This window comes from Ranitomeya variabilis, chromosome 1 (assembly GCF_051348905.1).
Source record: "Ranitomeya variabilis isolate aRanVar5 chromosome 1, aRanVar5.hap1, whole genome shotgun sequence".
Lineage (NCBI taxonomy): Eukaryota > Metazoa > Chordata > Amphibia > Anura > Dendrobatidae > Ranitomeya > Ranitomeya variabilis.
In genome coordinates, this window is record NC_135232.1 from 66,291,460 (window position 1) to 66,317,860 (window position 26,401).

Below are 26,401 nucleotides of genomic sequence, written 5' to 3' on the forward strand. Positions count from 1 at the left end.
GAGACGCACAGTGATGACGACATGGAGGTGAAGCCGGCGCCATACTGATAAGGTCAAAATCACGAAAAGAATTAGTGTGACGCCATCTTGGGGGTGGCAAACGTAGACTCTTGTTCAGCATTCAGGTTTTTCGTCTTTAAGAAAATGAACTTGTTAAAAGATTTCTCCCAACAGACAAGAATATGTGTCCGCATCCATTCATGGGAACCTCAGGATACTGGTTTGAAAAATACAATTCAGACATCACCACTGATCATGTGTCCATGAGCTGTCCCCATATTTTTTCATTTTTGAGCAGAATAGTGAGTGCAGCTCTGGATTATAATACAGGATGTAACTCAGGATCAGTAATGTAATGTATGTACACAGTGACTGCACCAGCAGAATAGTGAGTGCAGCTCTGGAGTATAATACAGAATGTAACTCAGGATCAGTAATGTAATGTATGTACACAGCATACCTCCCAACTTTTGAAGATGGGAAAGAGGGACAAAGTTTGTGGCGCGCAACAGCAAATTTTAGGCCACGCCTCTGACCACACCCATTTATAACTAGTCACACCCATATCCATGTCCCAACCACACCCATTTAGCACTGCTGATCCCACTGTTTTATATACAATAATTATAAACAAAAAAAATATGGCCACACAGTGCTCCATACGGTATAATTACCCCACATGATGCTCCATACTGTAAAATGGCCACACACAGTGCTCCATACTGTATAATGAACACACACAGTGCTCCATACTGTATAATGGCCACACACAGTGCTCCATACTGTATAATGGCCACACACAGTGCTTCATACTGTATAATGGCCACACATGATGCTCAATACCGTATAATGGCCACACATGATGCTCAATACCGTATAATGGCCACACATGATGCTCAATACTGTATAATGGCCACACATGATGCTCCATACTGTATAATGGCCACACATGATGCTCCATAATGTGTAATGGTCACACAGTGCTCCATACTGTATAATGGCCACACAGTGCTCCATACGGTATAATGACCCCACATGATGCTCCATACTGTAAAATGGCCACACACAGTGCTCCATACTGTATAATGGCCACACACAGTGCTCCATACTGTATAATGGCCACACATGATGCTCAATACCGTATAATGGCCACACATGATGCTCCATAATGTGTAATGGTAACACAGTGCTCCATACTGTATAATGGCCACACAGTGCTCCATACTGTATAATGGTCACACATAGTGCTCCATACTGTATAACGGCCACACACAGTTCTCCAAACTGTATAATGATCCCACATGATGCTCAATACTGTATAATGGCCACACATGATGCTCCATACTGTATATTGACCACACATGATGCTCAATACTGTATAATGGCCACACAGTTCTCCATACTGTATAATGATCCCACACGATCCCCCTCACTCCTGTATGCATGGCTTATATTCCCCCCCACCCTGTATGCATGGCTCATCTCCCTCCCATCCCATATACATGGCTCATATTCCCCCCCCCCCGAATGCATGGCTCATATTCCCCTCCCCCTGCATGCATGGCTCATATTCCCCCCCCTGTATGCATCGCTCATATTCCCCCCCCCCTGTATGCATGGCTCATATCCCCCCCCTGTATGCATGGCTCATATTCCCCCCCCCTGTATGCATGGCTCATATCCCCCCCTGTATGCATGGCTCACATTCCCCCCCCTGAATGCATGGCTCATATTCCCCCCCCTGAATGCATGGCTCATATTCCTCCCCCCCCCCCGAATGCATGGCTCATATTCCCCCCCCCCTGAATGCATGGCTCATGTTCCCCCCCCGCATGCATGGCTCATATTCCCCCCCCCCCTGAATGCATGGCTCATATTCCTCCCCCCCCCCGAATGCATGGCTCATATTCCCCCCCTGTATGCATGGCTCATATTCCCCCCTGAATGCATGGCTTATCTCTCCACCCCCACGCTCCCGCTCCCATCTTGCATGGCGCGCCGGCTTATGTCCTCCTTCTTCCCCCCGTCCCCCATACTCACCTGTCCCTCACACTCACCTGTCTCACATCGCACGGCCGCGCCGACATCCCCCTCGCTCTGTCCCGACTCCCGACGCAGCACCTTCTTCCTGCGTGAGCGGTCACGTGATACCGCTCATCAAGGTCATGAGTATGCGCATATTCATGACCTTAATGAGCGGTACCACGTGACCGCTCATTCAGGACGAGCTGTGTACGCCGAGACCAGGCATCGCTGGAGCAAGGTGAGGTGAGTATCGTCTTCAAGTAGGGAGGGCAGCGGGGGGCGGGATCAGAGCATCCCGTGCTGGACAGCGAGGCGAAGCAACAAAACCGGGACAGTCCCGCACAATGAGGGACGGTTGGGAGCTATGGTACACAGTGACTGCACCAGCAGAATAGTGAGCGCAGCTCTGGGGTATAATACAGGATGTAACTCAGGATAAGTACAGGATCAGTAATGTAATGTATGCACACTGACTGCACCAGCAGAATAGTGAGTGCAGCTCTGGAGTATAATACAGGATTACTACAGGATCAATAGTGTAATGTATGTACACAGTGATTGCACCAGCAGAATAGTGACTGCAGATCTGGAGTATAATACAGGATCTAACTCAGGATTAGTACAGGATCAGTAATGTATGTATACAGTGACTGCTCCAGCAGAATAGTGAGTGCAGCTCTGGAGTATAATACAGGATGTAACTCAGGATTACTACAGGGTCAGTAATGTAATGTATGTACACAGTGACTGCACCAGCAGAATAGTGAGTGCAGCTCTGGAGGATAATACAGGATGTAACTCAGGATCAGTACAGAATCAGTAATGTATGTACACAGTGACTGCACCAGCAGAATAGTGAGTGCAGCTCTGGGGTATAATACAGGATGTAACTCAGGATCAGTACAGGATCAGTAATGTAATATATGTACACAATGACTGCTCCAGCAGAATAGTGAGTGCAGCTCTGGAGTATAATACAGGATGTAACTCAGGATCAGTAATGTATGTATACAGTGACTGCACCAGCAGACTAGTGAGTGCAGCTCTGGAGGATAATACAGGATGTAACTCAGGATAAGTTATGTATACACACAGTGACTGCAGCCAGCTTTTTTGCTAATGTGAACACTGTCACGTGGTAATAGAAGAGCACTGTGTTACAGTAACATGTCGACACTGAATAACCGTTGTACGTGGCCATGGTAAAGCAGTACTATGTGAGCCCGGTGGGGAGTAATAATGTAATTCTCAGCTTCTGACTATTGCTCGTTGTCATACTGAATATTGAAAGCTCATTCATGCTTTATCTATAATTCTCCACTTGTCATTCCATAAAATACCCCAAAATAATTCACATACAATTAGTCATCCACAGGTATTGTATATCTCCATTTTATTTTCAAGGAAGCATGACGGCAACATCTGGGTATACGTTGGTGACATTTGGCACATACTTTAACCCCCTTTGTGCTGCAGAGTTCAAATATAACATCTTTCCTATAAAAAAAACAACTCAGTTTTCTACAGATAAAATCAGATTTAATATACATGGCAAGGCCTTTAAAATAATAAATAGAACAAAGAAAATGGTTTAGTGAACGGTTATCCTGTTAGGCAGAGCAAAGGAGAGCGGCGCTTGAGGACACGGTGACTTCAGCAGCCAATTAGACTGTTACTGTGCCGTAGAATTGAGGAACAGTTTGGTTACCGTGGGAACACCAACAGACACCAACTGTGGGAATTTAAAAAATAAATAGAGGTCAACTGTCAGGATAGAACCATGATCGGGACAAGCACGTGATCATGATCGAGCGCCATGGAATTACGTCACTAATCTCCAGCCACCGGCTCCTCAGGAATTGCTTTATTGAGAATATGACATGTTGGGTGACAACCATAGGAATAGTACTGTCCAAACTCCAGAAACGTCTAGGAATCACGTGAATGATATTTTAAGCAGATGGTTCAATAAATAACCTTACCTAAAATTACAACTAGAAAAAAAAAACAACAACATTTGACAGAACATGGTGTGCGCCTTTTGACTGGTCTGCCTGTAAAAAAGACTCGTCACTTTCCTCTAATGTGTAATTCTTTCACTCGGTCTAAATGCCGCTGTTCTCCTGAATCTGGAGATGCTTTTTTTTGTTTGTTTCTACTCCTCTCCATTCATGAGATATGACCCCATCTTCACTGTATATGAATCTAGTCTTATTAGGCAAGGGGGCGTGGTCCTCATAAATAACCTCAGAAGAGTTGTGGACCACTCCCACTTGGCTAACAATACTAAATTTATATAAAGAAAATTAGGGGTCATATTTCAAGAACGGAAAGGAGCAGGAAGAAAAGAAAAAAAATCGCCAGATTCAGGAGTACGGCGGCATGTACAACAGGTAATGACAATTACATATTTATGGCAAGTAGCTAAGTGTTATGGTCACAAGATTAATGCTGCCCGGACCACAGGCGGTACTAAACGTGGACAGACTGAAAATGATCCCGAAATGGGGAGTAAAGTCAAGGAGGCAGCGAGTGTCCAGCTTCTCCTCGCTCAGATGTTTCCGTATAGGAAGAGGCCTGTGACCTAACCTGAACTGGCGGGGAGCAGCCCACATGACTCATTTTTAGAGTTTCCTTTTTAAAAAAATAAATTCTAATAATATGGTAATGTCTAGCTGTATTTAAGGAGCCTGCCCTCTTTTCTTAGAATGCAGAGCTGTGCTCTTCCTCTAGAAAATGTTTCCATGCCTGTTCATTTTCAGTAGTAGTGGAGGAACGCCACAATTTTAAGATGTACGCAAAGATGCTGCAGATGTTTTATTTCATGGGAACGGAAGGGTTAGACCGATGGTCGACCTATTGGCCTGTGCACATGGGGGTGCTTTAGTCGCATGTGATCAGCCACACTGTGTGGACTCACTTTTAGTATTTACTTAAAGGGAACGTGCAATGTCCCCATATTAACCAGCAGATATGGGGTTAATTGGTAGGTTAATAGCATTCCAAAGCTGCGTGGCCACTGTACTGAAAGTCTGGCTACCTGGAGGAAATGAGCTTTATTCCTCCCTGCAGCCTCCGGCTTTCAGTCATAGTGGCACAGCTACAGTCACTGCTCAGTACATAATGAGCAGCGCCTGCAAGCACTCCCCGATAGTGACTGACAGCCATCCATGCTTTCAGTCAACCCCATATCTGCAAGTTAATAGCATTCCAAAGCCATTCGGCCACTGTACTGAAAGCCCGGCTATCTGGAGGAAATGAGCTTTATTCCTCCCTGCAGCCTCCGGCTTTCAGTCATAGTGGCGCGACTACAGTCACTGCTCAGTACATAGTGAGCAGCGCCTGCAAGCACTCCCCGGTAGTGACTGACAGCCATCCATGCTTTCAGTCAACCCCATATCTGCAAGTTAATAGCATTCCAAAACCATTCGGCCACTGTACTGAAAGCTATCTGAAGGAAATGAGCTTTATTTCTCCCTGCAGCCTCCGGCTTTCAGTCATAGTGATGTCACTACAGTCACTGCTCAGTACATAGTATGCAGCGCCCGGTAATGACTGACAACCATCCATCCATGCTCTCAGTCAACCCCATATCTGCAGGCTAATAGCATTTGGGGATATGACAGGATCCCTTTAATTAATTAAAAGAGCATGTCCTTATTAAACTCGATTAGGAAATGTAAAAACCACAACTTTTTCTTAAATATAAATGTGAACCCTAAAGACAGAGGTCCCCCCAAAAATTAAAAAATAAAATAAAATAACAGTCGTCTAAGCAACACAAGTGTTTGTTGTTAACTCACATATGAAAAATAATAAAAATAAATAATAATGTCTAAATGTGAAATTATCATAAGGGATCAGAAGGAGGGCGCTGGATGTCTGGGCCACTAAATAACCACTTATGCAAGACCACATAGCCGAGCTTATGGTAGAAAAAAATAATAATATATCAGGCAGTTGTCCCTATGTGGTCCCTGTTCTTCCAGGCAATGTAATCCCATTTTATAAATATGATGGACATTATGCAAATCACTTTATTAATACATTAAAAAAACACTGCAACATTTCAGCCACTAGGGGTCTCCCTTCTGTCTGCTCCCTGTTAAGTGTAATCCGTGTCTAGCAGCAATGACACAGAGAGGGATTGCAGGAGGCGAGGATGAGGATGGAAGTTCTCGGCTTTCTATCACAGAGAGCACGGGGTTGGCTTTCAGTTCAGGGCATGCAAGCCACTGAAGAATGGCAGAAGCCATGATGGGAAGCATTAAAAAGAGAGTTCCAGCACCTATAGTGCTGGAAGAATATTGATAAAGGGAAACCATGCAAAAAAAAGTAGATTGGGACATTTCCTGGGCTGGTAAGTGCAGAATTGACTTGTAGTAGGGATGAGGGCAGAAATACTTTTTCTTCAAGTTTTCTGTATAAGGACAGGTGCTGTTCTATGCGCTAAAACAACCATGGGGGCAACTTTGCAGACCGTCATGTAAACTTTCTATCTGAGACAAAGAAGTCTTATAAAAATAATAAGGTCAGTGTTACATCAGGGTTCTGTCATAGATATTGGGGGGTTGGAGCGGTTTTCTTTTTTTCCTTTTTAACAAACTGATAAAGTTGTCCCATTCCTCACAATTTTCTCCCTGCCCACCAGCTCTGCAGACATAGGGGGCAACAAGTGAAGTCAGGATTGGCTACATTACCCGACCGTGTGCCTCAGCGTGGACAGCGAGTCTTGCCTGTGCCGCACTTTGCTATAATTTAACATTTAAAAAAATAAAAGCATTAAATAAAAAAAAATAAAATATTAAAATAAAATTTAAAAAAAACTTCTAGACTTGAAATTTTCAGCTGAAAGGTTTTTAGTGGAGTCCAGATGGATGATAATTCACCCCCCCATGAGGGGCACAGGGGCGAGGGTGGCAATTATGACGAGCGTTTTATCGGGGTGGGGCGGTTAATAAATAAAAAGGGGTGCAGAATCGGCAGGGGGGAGAGGCGAGAGCGTTTTACCACCTCGTGCCTTAGGGCCCAGGTCTTAGACCCTTGGGGAATATTTAGGGTTCTTAGGGGCTTCGGTGAAGGATTTCAGTTCATAGGGAATGCCAGTGTCCATCTCTATAGATTTCCGGGAGAATAGTAAGCGAATGTCTTCGTTGAGGTATATCTTTCCAGATTTGGAGCGCTGAAACCTGAAAGAACAAAGATTATTGTTTAGGACATAGAAAATTGCTTCTTTTTTAAAAAAAAAAAATTACAAATTTTTTTTAAGTAGTTTTCCCAATAACTGGTAAATCGCTCACCGTTCTTTTATACCTTTTTTCCTGTAGTAATTTTATATACTTACTAGCTATTGAACCCGTTCTGCCCCCACGTGGTGAAAATTTTTATTGGTGGCTTTTTGTGCCATGTGAAAGGGAACCTGTCACCAGAAACAACTTTGTTAACGGCAGATATGGGGTGAATCTGCAGGGTAACGGCGTTCTGATGCTGTCCGGCGTCTGCACGCAGGCGAATGCAGCGGGAAGAAAATGATCCCTTATTCTCCCCGCCAGCATTTGGTTCCAGTCATGGAGGCGCCGCTGGGTCAGTGACCGCTCTCAGTACACACAGTGCTCAATGTAACCCCCGACACTGACTGACAGCCGGCGACTATGGCCAGCGCGTGCGCACTGTCTACGGGGCATGTGAATACTTCACGAAAATGGCAGAGTCTCTCCCTGCTCGCGAAGAAGCTGCTAGTGACGTCCTGAAGATAATGGCGCCATAGTGCAGCATGCGCGGACTCCTGCACAACACTGCACCGGCTTCGGAGAGAAGGACATCTCCGGTTATATTACAGACTAGCTATTGAACCCGTTCTATGCCCGGGTGGCGAGCATTTATATTGGTATATGGTCTCCATCCTGTCATGTGCTGCTCCCATCTTGCTCTCCCATCCTGTCATGTGCTGCTCCATCCTGCGCCCCCATCCTGTCATGTGCTGCTCCATCCTGCGCCCCCATCCTGTCATGTGCTGCTCCATCCTGCGCCCCCATCCTGTCATGTGCTGCTCCATCCTGCGCCCCCATCCTGTCATGTGCTGCTCCATCCTGCGCCCCCATCCTGTCATGTGCTGCTCCATCCTGCGCCCCCATCCTGTCATGTGCTGCTCCATCCTGCGCCCCCATCCTGTCATGTGCTGCTCCATCCTGCGCCCCCATCCTGTCATGTGCTGCTCCATCCTGCGCCCCCATCCTGTCATGTGCTGCTCCATCCTGCGCCCCCATCCTGTCATGTGCTGCTCCATCCTGCGCCCCCATCCTGTCATGTGCTGCTCCATCCTGCGCCCCCATCCTGTCATGTGCTGCTCCATCCTGCGCCCCCATCCTGTCATGTGCTCCCATCCTGCGCCCCCATCCTGTCATGTGCGCGCAGAGTGCGGGCGGCTGTGCAGAGTGCGGGCGGCTCCTCGCCCCTCTCTACAGGAAGCGCGGGCGGCTCCTCGCCCCTCTCTACAGGAAGCGCAGACGGCTCCTCGCCCCTCTCTACAGGAAGCGCAGACGGGTCCTCGCCCCTCTCTACAGGAAGCGCAGACGGGTCCTCGCCCCTCTCTACAGGAAGCGCAGACGGGTCCTCGCCCCTCTCTACAGGAAGCGCAGACGGTTCCTCGCCCCTCTCTACAGGAAGCGCAGACGGGTCCTCGCCCCTCTCTACAGGAAGCGCAGACGGGTCCTCGCCCCTCTCTACAGGAAGCGCAGACGGGTCCTCGCCCCTCTCTACAGGAAGCGCAGACGGGTCCTCGCCCCTCTCTACAGGAAGCGCAGACGGGTCCTCGCCCCTCTCTACAGGAAGCGCAGACGGGTCCTCGCCCCTCTCTACAGGAAGCGCAGACGGGTCCTCGCCCCTCTCTACAGGAAGCGCAGACGGGTCCTCGCCCCTCTCTACAGGAAGCGCAGACGGGTCCTCGCCCCTCTCTACAGGAAGCGCAGACGGGTCCTCGCCCCTCTCTACAGGAAGCGCAGACGGGTCCTCGCCCCTCTCTACAGGAAGCGCAGACGGGTCCTCGCCCCTCTCTACAGGAAGCGCAGACGGGTCCTCGCCCCTCTCTACAGGAAGCGCAGACGGGTCCTCGCCCCTCTCTACAGGAAGCGCAGACGGGTCCTCGCCCCTCTCTACAGGAAGCGCAGACGGGTCCTCGCCCCTCTCTACAGGAAGCGCAGACGGGTCCTCGCCCCTCTCTACAGGAAGCGCAGACGGGTCCTCGCCCCTCTCTACAGGAAGCGCAGACGGGTCCTCGCCCCTCTCTACAGGAAGCGCAGACGGGTCCTCGCCCCTCTCTACAGGAAGCGCAGACGGGTCCTCGCCCCTCTCTACAGGAAGCGCAGACGGGTCCTCGCCCCTCTCTACAGGAAGCGCAGACGGGTCCTCGCCCCTCTCTACAGGAAGCGCAGACGGGTCCTCGCCCCTCTCTACAGGAAGCGCAGACGGGTCCTCGCCCCTCTCTACAGGAAGCGCAGACGGGTCCTCGCCCCTCTCTACAGGAAGCGCAGACGGGTCCTCGCCCCTCTCTACAGGAAGCGCAGACGGGTCCTCGCCCCTCTCTACAGGAAGCGCAGACGGGTCCTTGCCCCTTTGCTCCTGCTGTCTTCTGTCAAACTTCAAACAGCCATAACCCCCCACTTGGAGAGGATGCCAGAAATATAAGAATAAGGAGAGTTCTAGTACATATTAGACTGGTATGTGTGCCAAAAGCAGTTTTGTACTTGTGGTGTAAGAGGAGAGTGGCTTTCTTACATATTTTGCGTGAAAGGACAGGTACGCATGATACAGGGGCGGGTATGTAGCAGAGCATTAGCAGATTTGGATTTAAAGAAAAAGGATAAGAAACCAGAAGCCACTGAAGACCATCACCAGTCACCCCTCAATCCTAATTGGCAAATCTGGGTGACGAACGGTGTGAAAGTGATAATCCGCCCATTGCCGTTTGGCCATACCTCAGATGCATGAGGTAGCACAGGACCCTCTTGGCTTTCTCCTTAGCAGCAGCTCCTCCGGAGGCACAGTGCGGCCCTTCATTCTCTCCATCGTTCTCTTGCACGGGAACCAGGAAGATTCGGTGACGCAGGAAAGTCACATGGTTGACGGGCATGTCCTTAAAGTCGTAGGTGACGAGGAACATCTTCACCACGGTCTTATTGGGGTTAAATAAGGTCTGAAAAGAAGAACATACAATAAATAAACATGAAAACATGGGGGGTGTTATTATCATAATGCATCCATTTGCAATAAAATAACGGGGGGAAAAAAAATCTAAAATTAATAATTTATTTTATTTTTGTTTGAAATCTTTTTATGTGCTTGTGACTGAACACACCCTTTAATCCCCTCCTCTTGGATTGTGCCAATTTCCTGTGTGCATTTTAACTTTAGAGACGGCTGGATGATGCGCCTGGTCACCTGCATCCAGAACACAGGCCGGAACATACATTTATTGTAGCAGGGACAGGGAGGACAGGGTTAAGTCCAGCTCTGCAGGATAGAAAAATTTTATAAAATGTGTGTGTATGTTATTATTTATACATATTAAATATTTCTGTTTTGGTATGTGTCCTCTGCATGTGCCATTTTTCCTTCCATTAAGTCCTTCGGACGGCCCTTGGTCCTGTCTAGATCTGTGTAGGTTTCAGCTCTCTGGTTGCCATTTGGATACACACCGGCACAGATACTACATGGTAAGGTTTTTAATATTAGGCAGAGTAGGCCCGTCCCGATCGGAGTCACCTTGACGCGGTGGGATGGCCTTTATGCTATTTTTGATAAAAAAAACAGTATTACTAAAAATTCTGTTATTTAAATGCACTTTTTGCTTTTTAATTTGTTTGCTATAGCAGGGTTTTTTGCTCTTTGTTTCTTGTAGGTTTTGTATGTACATATATGATGGCAACATTTATGGGACTGTATGTACTTTCCCATTTAGTCTGCATTTCTATGATACATATGATCTATGCAGCTGTCCCCATATTGTGCGCGCCCCAGTTTTGTACAGTTCATCACATGACACGTGTTATTATCTTCTCCCATACCCTGCTATACATATGTTTGTTCGTTATATTGGACCAGCAATTGTCTTTTTTCCTGCTTTGTTCTATATAGGGAGGGAACATAACGCTGCATGAACCCATCACCAGCCACTGTGTACAGTACACACTAACATTAACACACACACGAAAAAGTGGTTAACCCCCTATGTAAAATAGGACACCGCGCCCGGTGGGGTTTATCATAGAATAAGACTTATCTGGAAGTTAAAAAAAAAAAAAAAAAAAATGCATAAAATTGAATCAATATTTAAGAAAAAAAATAAAAGTGTCTAGTTATTATTGGAAATGTCTGGATTTTTATTATTTGACTGCACATTCTGACCCACTCAATACAATATTCTAGAAAAAAAAAAAAAGCCCACTATGATGGTGCCAAATTCAGATGCTAAGAACAATGCAGCACCACTATAATACTAGAACAACCGGGAATATCAGCAGGTTTGGCTCCATTGATAAGATGTACAAAAAAAAAAAAAGAAAAGCTGAATCCATTCATAACAATAAAGGACAAAGAAGGGTACTACATGGAGGCTGAATGATCGGTATACTGCTGACACCGTGTGGTGAAATTGCAAACTGCAGGCCAGCTCAAAGCCTAAACCTGCAATACACTACTCAACATTGAAAAGTGTAAGGGTATGTGCACACGTTTAGGATTTTTCACGATAAAAATGCATAAAAAACGCATACATATGCATCCTATCATTTAGAATGCATTCTGTAATTTTTGTGCACATGATGCGTTATTTTCTGCGAAAAAAAAACGCATCGTGGTAAAAAAAAAGCAGCATGTTCATTAATTTTGCGTTTTTTTCGTGTTTTTCCCGCCATTTAATGCATTGGGAAGCTCCGGAAAAAAACGCGTAAAAAAAAAAAAAAGTGTAAAAAAACGCATGCGGATTTCTGGCAGAAATGTCCGGTTTTTGTCAGGAAATTTTTGCTAGAAATCCTGAACGTGTGCACATACCCTTAAACAAAGAAGGAAACATTGTGGAATTATGGAAATCACAGGATTGATAGATATGTTAAAGACATGCACACAATGACAAAATAGAAATAAAATCGTCAAAACATCTTGATTTATTCATTATGCAGTATGAGCGCCATGTGCAGAAATCCCAGCGCTTACAGCCTCGGCTGCCATCAGTGAGGTTATCAATGGTCGTCTGAGGAATGTACTGCCACGCTGAATGCACTTGAAAAAATCATCAAGATCCGCTGCTGGCAGCTAACGTGCACATTCTGACCAATTTCGAGCACATCTGGGACATCATTGATCGGCAATTACACAGGAGCTGCCAGCAGCGGATCTTGATGATTTCACCGTGGCCGTACATTCCTCAGATGACCATTGATAACCTCACTGATGGCAGCAGAGAGTGTCGGAATTTCTGGATCTGGTGCTTGTAATAATCGGTACTGAATAAATCAAGAGATTTTGAACATTTTTGTCTCCCATTTTATTAATCATTCTGACTTTTTTCTTCTTGGTGCTGCAATGTCAAAGTGGAGTGCAAAGCCCTGAAAATCATCAGCAAAACTTCTTACAGACAAAACCTAAAAAAATAAAATGAACAAATAAAAATGGGGGCAGCCCTACAAAAGTCAGATGAGGACAGTCTGGTAGAGAGTCGCACAGAGGGATAAAAGAAAAAAAAACCCTTTTCTTTCAAGGACGGCAGAGGTCAGGTATAAGATCTATTTAGCCTGACCCCCTGTATTGTATGACGGACTTGTGCGCCCCCCACAGTGGTGTGAAGCTGACGTCTATGGTGCCAGGAGCTGTGACCACAGATCCCATCACCACTACTACAAGCCTCCAGTACAGTGGTGACTACCATCAGCACAGCTCCGCCGGGATAAGACTTTTCCTTTATACATTATTCCACTCCTCCTGGTTCCGATTATATCGCACTAAGGAAAACCTGTGTATCACACCAGTGTATATAGCAAGGATAGGCTGTAATCACAGCGATAACATCAGTCTCTCTAGTGAATGGATAGGCTACATTCCCAGTGATGTCATCAGTCTCTAGTGAATGGATAGGCTGCATTCCCAGTGATGTCACCAGTAGTCTCTAGTGAATGGATAGGCTGTATTCTCAGTGATGTCACCAGTCTAGTCAATGGATAGGCTGCATTCTCAGTGATGTCAACAGTCTCTAGTGAATGGATAGGCTGTATTCTCAGTGATGTCACCAGTCTCTAGTGAATGGATAGGCTGTATTCTCAGTGATGTCACCAGTCTAGTCAATGGATAGGCTGCATTCTCAGTGATGTCACCAGTCTCTAGTGAATGGACAGGCTGTATTCTCAGTGATGTCACCAGTCTCTAGTGAATGGATAGGCTGCATTCTCAGTGATGTCACCAGTCTCTAGTGAATGGACAGGCTGTATTCTCAGTGATGTCACCAGTCTCTAGTGAATGGACAGGCTGTATTCTCAGTGATGTCACCAGTCTCTAGTGAATGGACAGGCTGCATTCTCAGTGATGTCACCAGTAGTCTCTAGTGAATGGATAGGCTGCATTCTCAGTGATGTCACCAGTCTCTAGTGAATGGATAGGCTGCATTCTCAGTGATGTCACCAGTAGTCTCTAGTGAATGGATAGGCTGTATTCTCAGTGATGTCACCAGTCTAGTCAATGGATAGGCTGCATTCTCAGTGATGTCACCAGTCTCTAGTGAATGGACAGGCTGTATTCTCAGTGATGTCACCAGTCTCTAGTGAATGGACAGGCTGTATTCTCAGTGATGTCACCAGTCTCTAGTGAATGGATAGGCTGTATTCTCAGTGATGTCACCAGTAGTCTCTAGGGAATGGATAGGCTACAATCTCTTATGACAAGGAAAGGCAGATGAACGGTATAACCTGTGTGCTGTCACTGCTCTATAATGCATGTATCAGCTGCATTCCCATGATGCTCTCCGTGGGGCGCTTGCCTTAACCCCCTGAGTTGATGCCACTTACCACTTGTATGGTTCCTGTGCTGGGGACACTGTATCCCTTCCTGCCGACGCCATCAAGATCAATTACTCCCTGCAGAAAACGAAGAACAGAAATCACTCTTACGATGGAGGATGACAATGGACACACAATGGAGGATGATGAGAGTCCATTGTAGCACAGATGATTTAGAACTGAAATTTCTTTATCACCATGGAATGAACATGTTTCCATAGGGCTGAAGTTTTTGTGGTGTCCCCGGCCTCCTCCGCACCCCAATAATCTGCCTAAGTCTTCCCCGAATCCGGTGCACAGGAGCTATATACATCACGTCTAAAGTGAAATTCACCATTCTTACCAGGAAGGGCGAGGGGGCGCTGTGCTCGGAGATATGGAAGTAAGTGACCTCCACTGGAAGCGTGACGTGCTGAGGACAGTATGAACCGCTGGCGCCAATTTCTGCCGTGAAACCTTCAATCTGGCCGGATGGAGCAAATCTTCCCCGTAGGATGGACTCCTGGATGAGAGGTGAAGCCGCATTAACACTTCTGCCTTTCCCCAAGAAGCAGTGTCCTCCGCACAGCAGCACAGAGCATTTCAGGAGAAGCACGTTGCAAGAGGTCACAGACTAAACGTTGCATAGTGGAAAGAGCCAAAAAAGAAACAGCAGCACAGAGGATTTCAGAAGATAAGTGGATGGATGGAGATGATATTGGGTTACAGGGCAGTATAGGGGCAATACCAGTATATGAAAGGTCGCAGACTAAATGTTAAATAACGGAAGGCGCAAAGTCTCCAGCAGCACAGAGGATTTCAGAAGAGGAATTTGCTTCTGATCTCAGGGCATTGACCTGTCCAAACTTGTGGTTACGGTGAGGACATGGCTGTGTAAGGCCGGTGCCATGATTTAGGAGGTCACACACTGGAAATACCTCAAAGTTCCCAAGCAGCGGTCGACTGACACAAGGTTTTGCCCAGTTTCCAGCGCAGCTCCTTCCCGTTTGTCCTTTCCTTAAATTACGTAATGTACGACTAAACAAATAATTAAAAAAAAAAAAAAAGATGAATATTCGAATTTGTCATATAAATTAGTGAGCCGAAGAGCTGACAATCTAAGGCGCCCAACTTACGATTTCAGGCGCAGCTCTCGCTTCGTCCTGCGGCTCGTACAGTCCGTCGGGCTCTGATGGGAGGAAATTGGAAGCATCAGATAGAGATACCAGAGAGCGCTGCCGGCAGTCACTGGAGCCGACGGTGACGTCACTGGAGCACTACAAATCAGTGATGTCACAAACGGAATGTCACAACTCACTAAGTGCCCGATCTACGGTCTCACACTCTAGTCACATCCAAAGCTGCATTTACACGAAGTAAAAAAATAAATGAATTGTAAAATAAGATTATTTGATGTCTCATAGATAAATGTGACATGAAATCACTGAGGACGTCTATGACCACCACAATGGAAAAAGCTCAACCTCGAGGGTGTGACTGTAGTGAGTGGAGAGGGTGCAGACGCACCCGAGCCCGGAGCCTAGGGGCGATCCACCCAACAGGTCACTTTGGCCGCAAAACTGTTTTAGTGGGGGACCCTGTTGGTAATTTTGCATTGGGGCCCAGAGCCTTAAAGTTACACCAGTGCTCAAACCATTGGACACCTAATCCAACAGGATTAGTTAAAAAAAAAAAAAAAAAAAAGTCACAGGTCATCCTATAAAAGGTACAAAAAGGCATAAAATGGTTGTCAGGAGCCACATTTTAGGGCAGAAAAAAATCCTCTTGATTTTACTTAGGGCAATCAGATTGATTGATGGGGATTTAGTCTAAAACACAGAGTCATATTATATATGCAGAGTTTTAAGCAAACAATGAAGCATGATATTGGGCTGTAAAACTTAGGTGCCACCTTTACTGAAATCTTTGCATAGCATTTAAAAAGACAAAAAAACACAACAACGTTTACCTCTCTATACTGCCCTTTCATTCAGGTACTGAGTGGTTGTCCAGGGTCTCACACTGAGCTAGTCGCCCCATTTATCTGAAGATCATGATGGCTGAATCTTTCCTTTAAATTTAGCTTAAAAAAGAAGAAATCCTAAATGCTCCTTACATAGAGGGAGAACATAGCACGCCGCTCAGGTAGGTATATTATAGGAACGCATATGGGGGTCATCCCTACCATTGCCAGGTCCATTGCACCGCGCTCTTCCTCAAGTCTCTCCCCCAAGCAGCCTCGGCGGCCCCCGCATCGTCCTCATAGACAGGGCCACATCCCAGGAACCTTGTGTGCTCTGTGCCATGCCCCAAATTCCCCCCGTCCTGTGACCCCGCTGTTCTGCATTCTACGCCCTACCTGCCTGTCACACACCTGTCACACATGGGACGAGGGGGGAATATTCTAGGTGCCGAGACAATAAGCTGAGGCTATGAAGGGCCTCCCTGCCTCCCCCACCAGCCCAAACCCTATAAAAAGGGGATTTATCATTTTAATTGCAAAATGGCGACTGATATATTTTACGTTGCAGCCAAATATTACCATATCTGAAGCTTTAAATTTAATTTTCACTATTAATTTAACTTCCCCTGCCGACCGCTTATCACATACAAGAGAGAGAAGGATTTGTTGTTTATTTTTTGACATTTGGCACAGAGCGGAGCCCAATAGTTCAGGACCGAAAGCTAAAAAGGCCTGGATGTCTGTGGTGCCTCATGTTAGGAAGCAAGCTACGCAACGCCGGTGACCGGACACAGACGCTCTGGGGAGGATTAGCTCCAAAAAGGACGACGAAAATATTAAAACCATAAACTCGAAAACTAAAACCATGAAACGAATGAGACACCCGACGCCCTGGATGTGAAGCCAGGAACAGAAGTTCAGCCAAAAGCCAGGAGAAAACTACAACCAGATGTGACAGAAGCGGAGGGGATTCCTGGGCTGATGAGGGGGGACGCTGGACATTGTGGGAGCGCAGTCTAGTGACCGGGAGGGAACAGGGAAGTAATTCATTACTATAGTAAAAGTGAGAGAGACGCGGACAGGAGAGGACGACGAGGATTAGACAGGATTATCTCACACCCGCAGGAGCTGAGAGAACACCGTGTATCCGGGATGTGCAATACTGGATCCAGCCCGTGGGATGAGGATAATGGGGCCACATGTGATACCGGCAGAGAAAAATAGAGCAACTTCTGGAATCCATGCATAGGAGAGAGGGAAAAAGAAACATGAGGGAAAGCAACAGAAAGCAGAAAGGGAGACAATCACCATGTACAAGAATATAACTATTATAATAATACTGCCCCTATATACAAGAATATAACTACTATAATACTGCTCCTATGTACAAGAATATAACTACTATAATACTGACCCTATGTACAAGAATATAACTACTATAATACTGCCCCTATGTACAAGAGTATAAGTATTATAATAACACTGTCCCTATATACAAGAACATAACTACTATAATACTGCCTCTATGTACAAGAATATAAATATTATAATACTGTCCCTATGTACAAGAATATAACTATCAGGGGCGTACGATCCATATCGGAAGCCCACTTGACCACTATTAGGTCTGTAAGTTGGGGTGGGGTCAGTAATTGTGGGGGCCAATGATACGAAACGGAGGGAAGGTAGGGCCAATCATACTGAGTGGAGGGCTGGTAGGGGACGATCATACCAAGTGGGCCATTGTAATGAGTGGCGGGCTGGTAGGGAGCTAGTCGGAGCCACTGATGGGAGGCTGTGGGAACCATAATAATGCGTGAGGGGACGTGGGGAGCTGTGTGGACCTCACACTGAGCTGGGGAACGGTGCTGGGGAGCAAGAATATAACTACTATAATACTGCCCCTATGTACAAGAATATGACTACTATAATACTGAACCTATGTACAAGAATATAACTATTATAATACTGCCCCTATGTACAAGAATATAACTATTATAATACTGCCCCATGTACAAGAATATAACTACTATAATACTGCCCCTATGTACAAGAATATGACTACTATAATACTGCCCCTATGTACAAGAATATAACTACTATAATACTGCCCCTATGTACAAGAATATGACTACTATAATACTGAACCTATGTACAAGAATATAACTATTATAATACTGCCCCTATGTACAAGAATATAACTATTATAATACTGCCCCATGTACAAGAATATAACTATTATAATACTGCCCCTATGTACAAGAATATAACTATTATAATACTGCCCCTATGTACAAGAATATAACTACTATAATACTGCCTCTATGTACAGGAATATAACTACTATAATGCTGCCCCTATGTGCAAGAATATAACTACTATAATTCTGCCCCTATCTACAAGAATATAACTACTATAATGCTGCCCCTATGTGCAAGAATATAACTACTATAATACTGCCTCTATGTACAAGAATATAACTACTATAATACTGCCCCTATGTACAAGAATATAACTACTATAATACTGCCTCTATGTACAGGAATATAACTACTATAATGCTGCCCCTATGTGCAAGAATATAACTACTATAATTCTGCCCCTATCTACAAGAATATAACTACTATAATGCTGCCCCTATGTGCAAGAATATAACTACTATAATACTGCCCCTATGTACAAGAATATAACTACTATAATACTGCCTCTATGTACAAGAATATAACTACTATAATACTGCCCCTATGTACAAGAGTATAAGTATTATAATAACACTGCCCCTATATACAAGAACATAACTACTATATTACTGCCTCTATGTACAAGAATATAAATACTATAATACTGCCCCTATGTACAAGAATATAACTATCAGGGGCGTACGATCCATATCGGCAGCCCACTTGGCCACTATTAGGTCTGTAAGTTGAGGTGGGGTCAGTAATTGTGGGGGCCAATGATACGAAACGGAGGGAAGGTAGGGCCAATCATACTGAGTGGAGGGCTGGTAGGGGACGATCATACCAAGTGGGCCATTGTAATGAGTGGCGGGCTGGTAGGGAGCTAGTCGGAGCCACTGATGGGAGGCTGTGGGAACCATAATAATATGTGAGGGGACGTGGGGAGCTGTGTGGACCTCACACTGAGCTGGGGAACGGTAGGTGTCCTCATTTAGTTTGGGAGGTAGGTGGCTCTAATACTTTTTGAGGATGTGTGGTAGTTCTTATGCGGAGTCGTGGGCTATGGGAACCATCATATTGAGTAGGGGGCTGTATGGACCCTCATACTGTAAGGAGGCCACGATACTATGTATATGTGGAGAGAGAACTAAGGGAATATCATACTATAGGGGGCACACTGTTGTTGGCATTGTGGAGACATCATACCTTCCTGGAGGCTATGCGTAGTCATCATGTTCTACACCGTACGTGTGGGGTAAAACTGACAATACAGGTCCTCCTGGTTTATGAAAGTTGGGAGATATGACACCATCAAATAGATATATATATATATATATATATATACATACATACACACAGAGTACAGACCAAAAGTTTGGACACACCTCATTTAAATTTTTTTCTGTATTTTCATGACTATGAAAATTGTACATTTACACTGAAGGTATTAAAACTATGAATTAACGCATGTGGAATTATATACTTAAATAAGTGTGAAACAACGGAAATTATGTCTTATATTCTAGGTTCTTCAAAGTAGCCACCTTTTGCTTTGATGACTGCTTTGCACACTCTTGGTATTCTCTTGATGAGCTTCCAGAGGTAGTCACTGGAAATGGTTTACACTTCACAGGTGTGCCCTGTCAGGTTTAATAAGTGGGATTTTTTGCCTTATAAATGGGGTTGGGGCCATCAGTTGTGTTGTACAGAAGTCTGGTGGATACACAGCTGATAGTCCTACTGAATAGACTGTTAGAATTTGTATTATGGCAAGAAAAAAGCAGCTAAGTAAAGAAAAACGAGTGGCCATCATTACTTTAAGAAAAGAAGGTCAGTCAGTCCGAAAAATTGGGAAAACTTTGAAAGTGTCCCCAAGTGCAGTGGCAAAAACCATCAAGCGCTACAAAGAAACTAGCTCACATGAGGACCGCCCCAGGAAAGGAAGACCAAGAGTCACCTCTGCTTCTGAGGATAAGTTTATCTGAGTCACCAGCCTCAGAAATCACAGGTTAACAGCAGCTCAGATTAGAGACAAGGTCAATGCCACACAGAGTTCTAGCAGCAGACACATCTCTACAACAACTGTTAAGGGGGAACTTTGTGCAGCAGGCCTTCATGGTAAAATAGCTGCTAGGACTGGCAACAAGCAGAAGAGACTTGTTTGGGCTAAAGAACACAAGGAATGGACATTAGACCTGTGGAAATCTGTGCTTTGGTCTGATGAGTCCAAATTTGAAATCTTTGGTACCAACCACCGTGTCTTTGTGCGATGCAGAAAAGGTGAATGGATGGACTCTACATGCCTGGTTCCCACCGTGAAGCACGGAGGAGGAGGTGTGATGGTGTGGGAGTGCTTTGCTGGTGACACTGTTGGGGATTTATTCAAAATTGAAGGCATACTGAACCAGCATGGCTACCACAGCATCTTGCAGCGGCATGCTATTCCATCCGGTTTGCGTTTAGTTGGACCATCATTTATTTTTCAACAGGACAATGACCCCAAACACACCTCCAGGCTGTGTAAGGGTATTTGACCAAGAAGGAGAGTGATGGGGTGCTACGCCAGATGACCTGGTCTCCACAGTCACCAGACCCAATTGAGATGGTTTGGGGTGAGCTGGACCGCAGAGTGAAGGCAAAAGGGCCAACAAGTGCTAAGCATCTCTGGGAACTCCTTCAAGATTGTTGGAAGACCATTCCCGGTGACTACCTCTTGAAGCTCATCAAGAGAATGCCAAGAGTGTGCAAAGCAGTCATCAAAGCAAAAGGTCGCTACTTTGAAGAGCCTAGATTATAAGACATATTTTCAGTTGTTTCACACTTTTTGTTAAGTATATAATTCCACATGTGTTAATTCATAGTTTTAATACCTTCAGTGTAAATGTACAATTTTCATAGTCATGAAAATACAGAAAAATCTTTAAATGAGAAGGTGTGTCCAAACTTTTGGTCTGTACTATATATATATATATATATATATATATATATATATATATATATATATATATATATATATATATATATATATATATATATATATATATATATATATATATATATATATATATATATATAGTCCCAAATAGAACTCATTGTGGGGCGCTGTGATTTCCATGTCCGCCCCTGATACCTACTATTGACCTGCTCTTCTGTACAGGACGAGACACATCCCTTGGCCTTGCCTCTCTTCCTGCCATCTGCAGACATAATCTAGGCCCATTTGAGGCAAATGCCAACAATGAAGGAGTTAAATGAAGCCTATGTTGTATACGCGTACACCCCCATGACAGCAGAGGATTAGCAGACATTGTCCTCTTGTGTCCCAGAACGTTCCATTCACCGAGCGGACGGCCATTACTGTGCATGCTATAGATCTCCGGCACAGAACGGTATTGGGGGACGAGCTGGTGTTGGTGGATTACTCAGGGGCCTGGGACACAATGGGGACAATGACGAGAGGGTAGGTCATAGGACAATTCCCACTGCGTGCTCCGGTGTATGTTCTCTTTTGGCATCTAGGAAAGATGGGGGATTTTTATTTTTAGAAGCTTGGCCTAGAACCTTACTTTCCCAAATTCCCAAAATCAGCCAAGTTTATGTTGGAAAATATAGTAATCCTTGCTCAATTTTATCTGTTACTTGGAAAACTCAGTAGCCGTCGAAATAAGCAAAAAATGAAGAGTCAATCACTTTGTTTCCCTTCATATAGATTTTTGACGTGGATTTTGAAGCAGATTCCACATCAAAACCGCTTTAAGTAGTCTTTGAATAAGCTACCTACAGATTTAAACATATCTATAGTGCACTGGTTTTCAATGTGGAAGAAGAAGCAACCTGCTTGGAAGAAAATTAAAAAAAAGCTCTAAACTTGACAGTCGAATAAATAGAAAAAAAAAACGTTTTGAAGCTTTTTCTTGATGCAAATATTTCAGCTAAAAAAAAATCCACATTAAACATATTAAAAAAAAAAGAAATCACGGTCACTAATGTGAACAAATTTATGTTGTTGATATGAGTAATGTAATGTTTAGGAACAGTTAAGTGGTTGGGACCAGCCCAATTAATGGGAGGGGGTTAGGCTATAAAAAGGGGAACACTTCCTGCTTTAGGGAGATGAGAAGATTAGATTGAAAGTGTGACAAGTCTGAGTGCTGAAAAGCACATAAGTACGAACTTTGGGGACCACCGCCACTAACTTTTGCAGACCTTCCTGTAAACATCCGGGGCCTAGAGCCCAAGTTAGGTACAGAGGAGCATGCCTTTATCACTTCCCAGAAGAGCAAACCGGATGGGGAACCATATCAGAAAGGCGGGTCAGAGAGAGCTGCAGTGCCGGACAGAGTATCTCAGGGGCCAGGGGAGCCAAACAAAGGATAGTTCAGGTGGAAAGAAACGTGAATGGAACATCGTACTGTGCTGTGACCAAGATGGAGACTGGACTGTTCAAGTAAAGTTTGAAAAGAATCAAATGTCTACTGTTCAATGTGCGGCTGTTCCTGGATCGTGCAGAAAAAACGGAGGCTTCCGGCCAAACCGTGAGTGTTATGTGCACCCACATCACAAGGGAAACGGGACACCATCTACTTGTGGGGAGTCAGGGTGTGGGAACACAGCAGCCTCTCGCCCATGACTCCCGCCCTAGACACCTTACATGAACACGCCCTTATGCTTACATAGTTTTCTATGTCTATGTAAAAGCTGGTTTTGCTCCAAAATCAACATAAAAAGGGACTATAAAATACTCTTGAAAAAGCATCCTATAGATTTCCAAGGGGAAAAAATAAAAAAAATAAAAAAAACACATCTAGGCTGTGTTCACGTGACATCTTTTTCGCGTGGATTTCAAATCCATCAAAAAAGTAAAAAAAAAAGTTAAAAAAAAACAAACAAAAATAAAACGACCACAAAAAACATCCAAAAACCCCCACTGGAAAAAAATGCTCAGGAAATGACCCCAAAAAGGCACAAAAAAAGGCTTCAGGGTAAAAAGAAAAAAAATATAGACTTTCCTGAATAGTCTTCCACTTTAAAAACTCATCGGGTTCGCCTGAGTGTTTAAGACGTCGTGTGCACTGTGCACACAGCCCTAGAGTTCACATTTTGGGCTTCTTTTCCACATGTGGCAGGTTTTACTTTTTTTGATGCATTTACCAACAGGATGCTGATTCAAGGAGCATTTGAAGCAGTTTTTGGAGCAGAATTCTCTTCAATATCCCCATTAAAAAAAAAAAGTTTTATATGAACATAAGGCTTTGAGGTTACAGCAGATTTAGGTTGACCTTGAACATGGCAGGACCCCTTTTAGTGCTCACATGACACTTTCATAATGAAGACTTTTGGCTTCAGCCATCTTAGTACCGTAATTTACAAGGGAAATGAGAAGGTTTCATAAGAATGAAGAAATTCCCTTTATTAATGTTTTTTTGTGACCGATTTCCACCCCCCCGTGCGCTTCCTGTTACACAAGTGTGTCGGGGTGTGCAGTTATCACACGCTCTGCGATACATTCACACACGTCTTGTGTCACCCTTCTGTCCCGCACGTCATGCATCCTCGCGCTTTCGTAAACATTGCATCAAATCCGTTTTTTTTGTGAAGCCTGTGTGTGACCACAATGCCTTAAAGGGGAACTCCACACAGAGGGCCTCAATCAGATGAGGGCCAAAAAAAAACCATGGTGCTCATAACTAAAGCTGAGTTATGATTGGTTGCTAAGTCACAAACAGCGCCACCCCTGTCCATGGTTTGTATCTGGTATTGCAGCCCAGATCTCCGAGTGAGAGAATGAGACAGAGCTGTAATACTGCACACAATCTGGGGAAGGCGTGCTATATATTTTTTTTTTTGGGAAGTAAGCAGCCTTGTTTTTCTAGCCCTGGAAAATTCCTAGCCCTGCCCCTGAAAATATGTCTTTTGTACAGATGTAAACGCTACATTTTCCTGTAACACATCACCGCATGCTCCATGTAGACACTGAACCAGCAGATAGTAAGGCTACGTTCACATTTGCGTTGTGCGCCGCAGCGTCGGCGCCGCAACGCACAACGCAAACAAAAACGCAGCAAAACGCATTTACAACGCTGCGTTTTGCGCCGCATGCGTCCTTTTTTTCATTGATTTTGGATGCAGCAAAAATGCAACTTGCTGCGTCCTCTGCGCCCGGACGCGGGCGCCGCAGGGACGCATGCGGCGCAAAACGCAAGTGCGACGCATCTCCATGCGCCCCCATGTTAAATATAGGGGCGCATGACGCATGCGGCGACGCTGCGGCGCCCGACGCTGCTGCGCAGACCGCAAATGTGAACGTAGACTAAGACGTTAACAGAGGTAAGATCCTGAGAGCTAACAGGAAACCAGCAAAAGCCTGAATGTAGCTTTGAATGTGACTAAAGAGTAAAACAAAATTTCACATAAAAAAAGAGAAAAGTATTAATTACATTTCACAAAACTGCAAGTATATTTTCTTTACTGGAGCACCCAATAATTATAATTAAAAAAAAAAATAATAAAGATGACCAAGCTGAAGATGTCATCAGGGGATCATAAAAATATCATCAGATTTCAGCCACAGAGTATAACTACACGCAGTGATCATTGGGCGATTCCAATGTATCCCCTTAGAATAATTTATATAGCTGGAAAACCCAGTTAAAAAAAGGTTAAAATGGTCAAAACAACAAAAGGAGTAATACTTTCCTTACCAATTCTCTGCTGTTTCTTCTGCTAACACTTCCTAGGTCCCCCACAATTAGTTGCTGGCGCCTACATTTGCCCCCAAAACTCAGCACCCACAGCACGTGCCCGGTTACTACACACCTGAAACAATGTAGATTTAGATTCCTGGAGGCCAGCTTACCTTCGGAGAATTCCTTGCGGTTGGCAACAAATGGTTCCAAAAAGGTGCAGCCTTGGAATCTGTGCTTCGGCAGGACCCATGGAGTGTCTGGCAGCTCTCCCCTCCCTTCCATCTTTTGCTGTGTCCTTCATCTTCGGAACAGGAGTCTTCCATCTCAGTGGAAGGGAGGAGCTTCCTCTTGACTGCCGTGCTGCAACTTGCTGGGGAGCAGGGGCGGGCAAGCCCAGGAGGAGTCCTCTCTAATAAGCCAGGGTCTTCTACATCTGCAGGATCTGCAGTCTGCGGCTGTTGATCTTGCATACAAAGTGCAGAGGTTTCCTTGGATGTGTCTAAAGATGACAAACCCGTGACGGAGTTGCCATTGGCACTGCTGTGACTGCCACCCAGGCTACCTGCCTCCAAGTTTTCTGTAAACGTCTCTGGATGGGCAGTGTTGTGCAAAACATTATCAAGTATGTGCTGGTTGCTGGTGGACTCCTCAGAAGTCCTAGGGTCAATGGAGATGTTTGATCCGTTGGTTTCAGAGGCAGTGGACAATCCTTTGGAGTCCTTCATCTGTGTCTCTTTTGGGCTCCTTTTGTGCAAATTGGTGCAGGGTGAAGGAGAAGAGGAGTAAGTCTTTCTACAAACAATTTTAGGGTAAGACTGCATGCTTACTTGCCTTCCTTGAGGCTCTTGGGAAGAAAACCCTTCAGCTCTGTGTTCAACGACTCTCAACCCGCTATGGGAAAAATGCTGAGCAGAACTACATGTTGGGATTTCTTCTGTAAGCAATCCGTCCTCAAAAGTGTCATCATCATCGGCTAGTGGGCAGCTCAGATAGTCCCCATCAGACTGGTAATTCCCAGGTGGACACTCACTTTTAGTGTGACCCCAGAAAGCTCTCCTTGGGCTCCTTGGTGGCTCAGGAAGCTGTTCTGCTGGTCCCCTCTTCAAGGCTTGTCGGCAAATGGCTTTAGACCCAGGGCTATCAGATGTTATGGAGACGTGATAGACTTTTTGGAGTTTGTGCTCATGCACAGGATAGTCCACCAATACCCTGCAATCCTGACTAGCATTGAGAACACCAGTCTGGCCTGTAGAAGTTACATCCACAGATGTAGACCGGCTGTTCTCACCACCATTCCCCTCCTGCTTGGGTGGTGGATCCATCTGCATATGCCTCATCAGTCCAGCACGATGGAGACTCCGAAGAGTTGGATAGGCTATGGAAATGGGCAACCTCCAGTGAAGTCTTCTGTGTATAGAAGGACCAAGGAAAGAGCTTTTCTCCAGTGGATTACTCAAACCCCGGTGATTCCAGACAGCTCTGCATCTGAGAAAAGAGAAGACAAGATCTCAAAACAAGGACCAATAT

The 26,401-nt window shown here is 45.1% G+C and overlaps 1 protein-coding gene across 2 annotated transcripts in view; it reads right to left on the reverse strand.

Moving 5' to 3' along the window:
• Nucleotides 1-3,403: 3,403 nt before the first annotated feature.
• Nucleotides 3,404-26,401, reverse strand: part of ATOSB (atos homolog B) — a 53,140-nt gene continuing 30,142 nt past the window's right edge. Inside the window, exons 3-9 of one of the 2 annotated variants that reach the window (XM_077284691.1) lie at nt 25,045-26,359; nt 15,182-15,234; nt 14,984-15,083; nt 14,410-14,679; nt 14,076-14,144; nt 9,999-10,216; nt 3,404-7,214 (exon numbers count right to left, since the gene is read on the reverse strand). In XM_077284691.1, coding sequence (XP_077140806.1) covers nt 7,061-7,214; nt 9,999-10,216; nt 14,076-14,144; nt 14,410-14,679; nt 14,984-15,083; nt 15,182-15,234; nt 25,045-26,359 — 2,179 coding nt within the window. In that variant the 3' untranslated portion in view covers nt 3,404-7,060. The remainder of the gene's footprint in view (nt 7,215-9,998; nt 10,217-14,075; nt 14,145-14,409; nt 14,680-14,983; nt 15,084-15,181; nt 15,235-25,044; nt 26,360-26,401) is intronic. The other variant, XM_077284701.1, reaches the window with a different exon arrangement.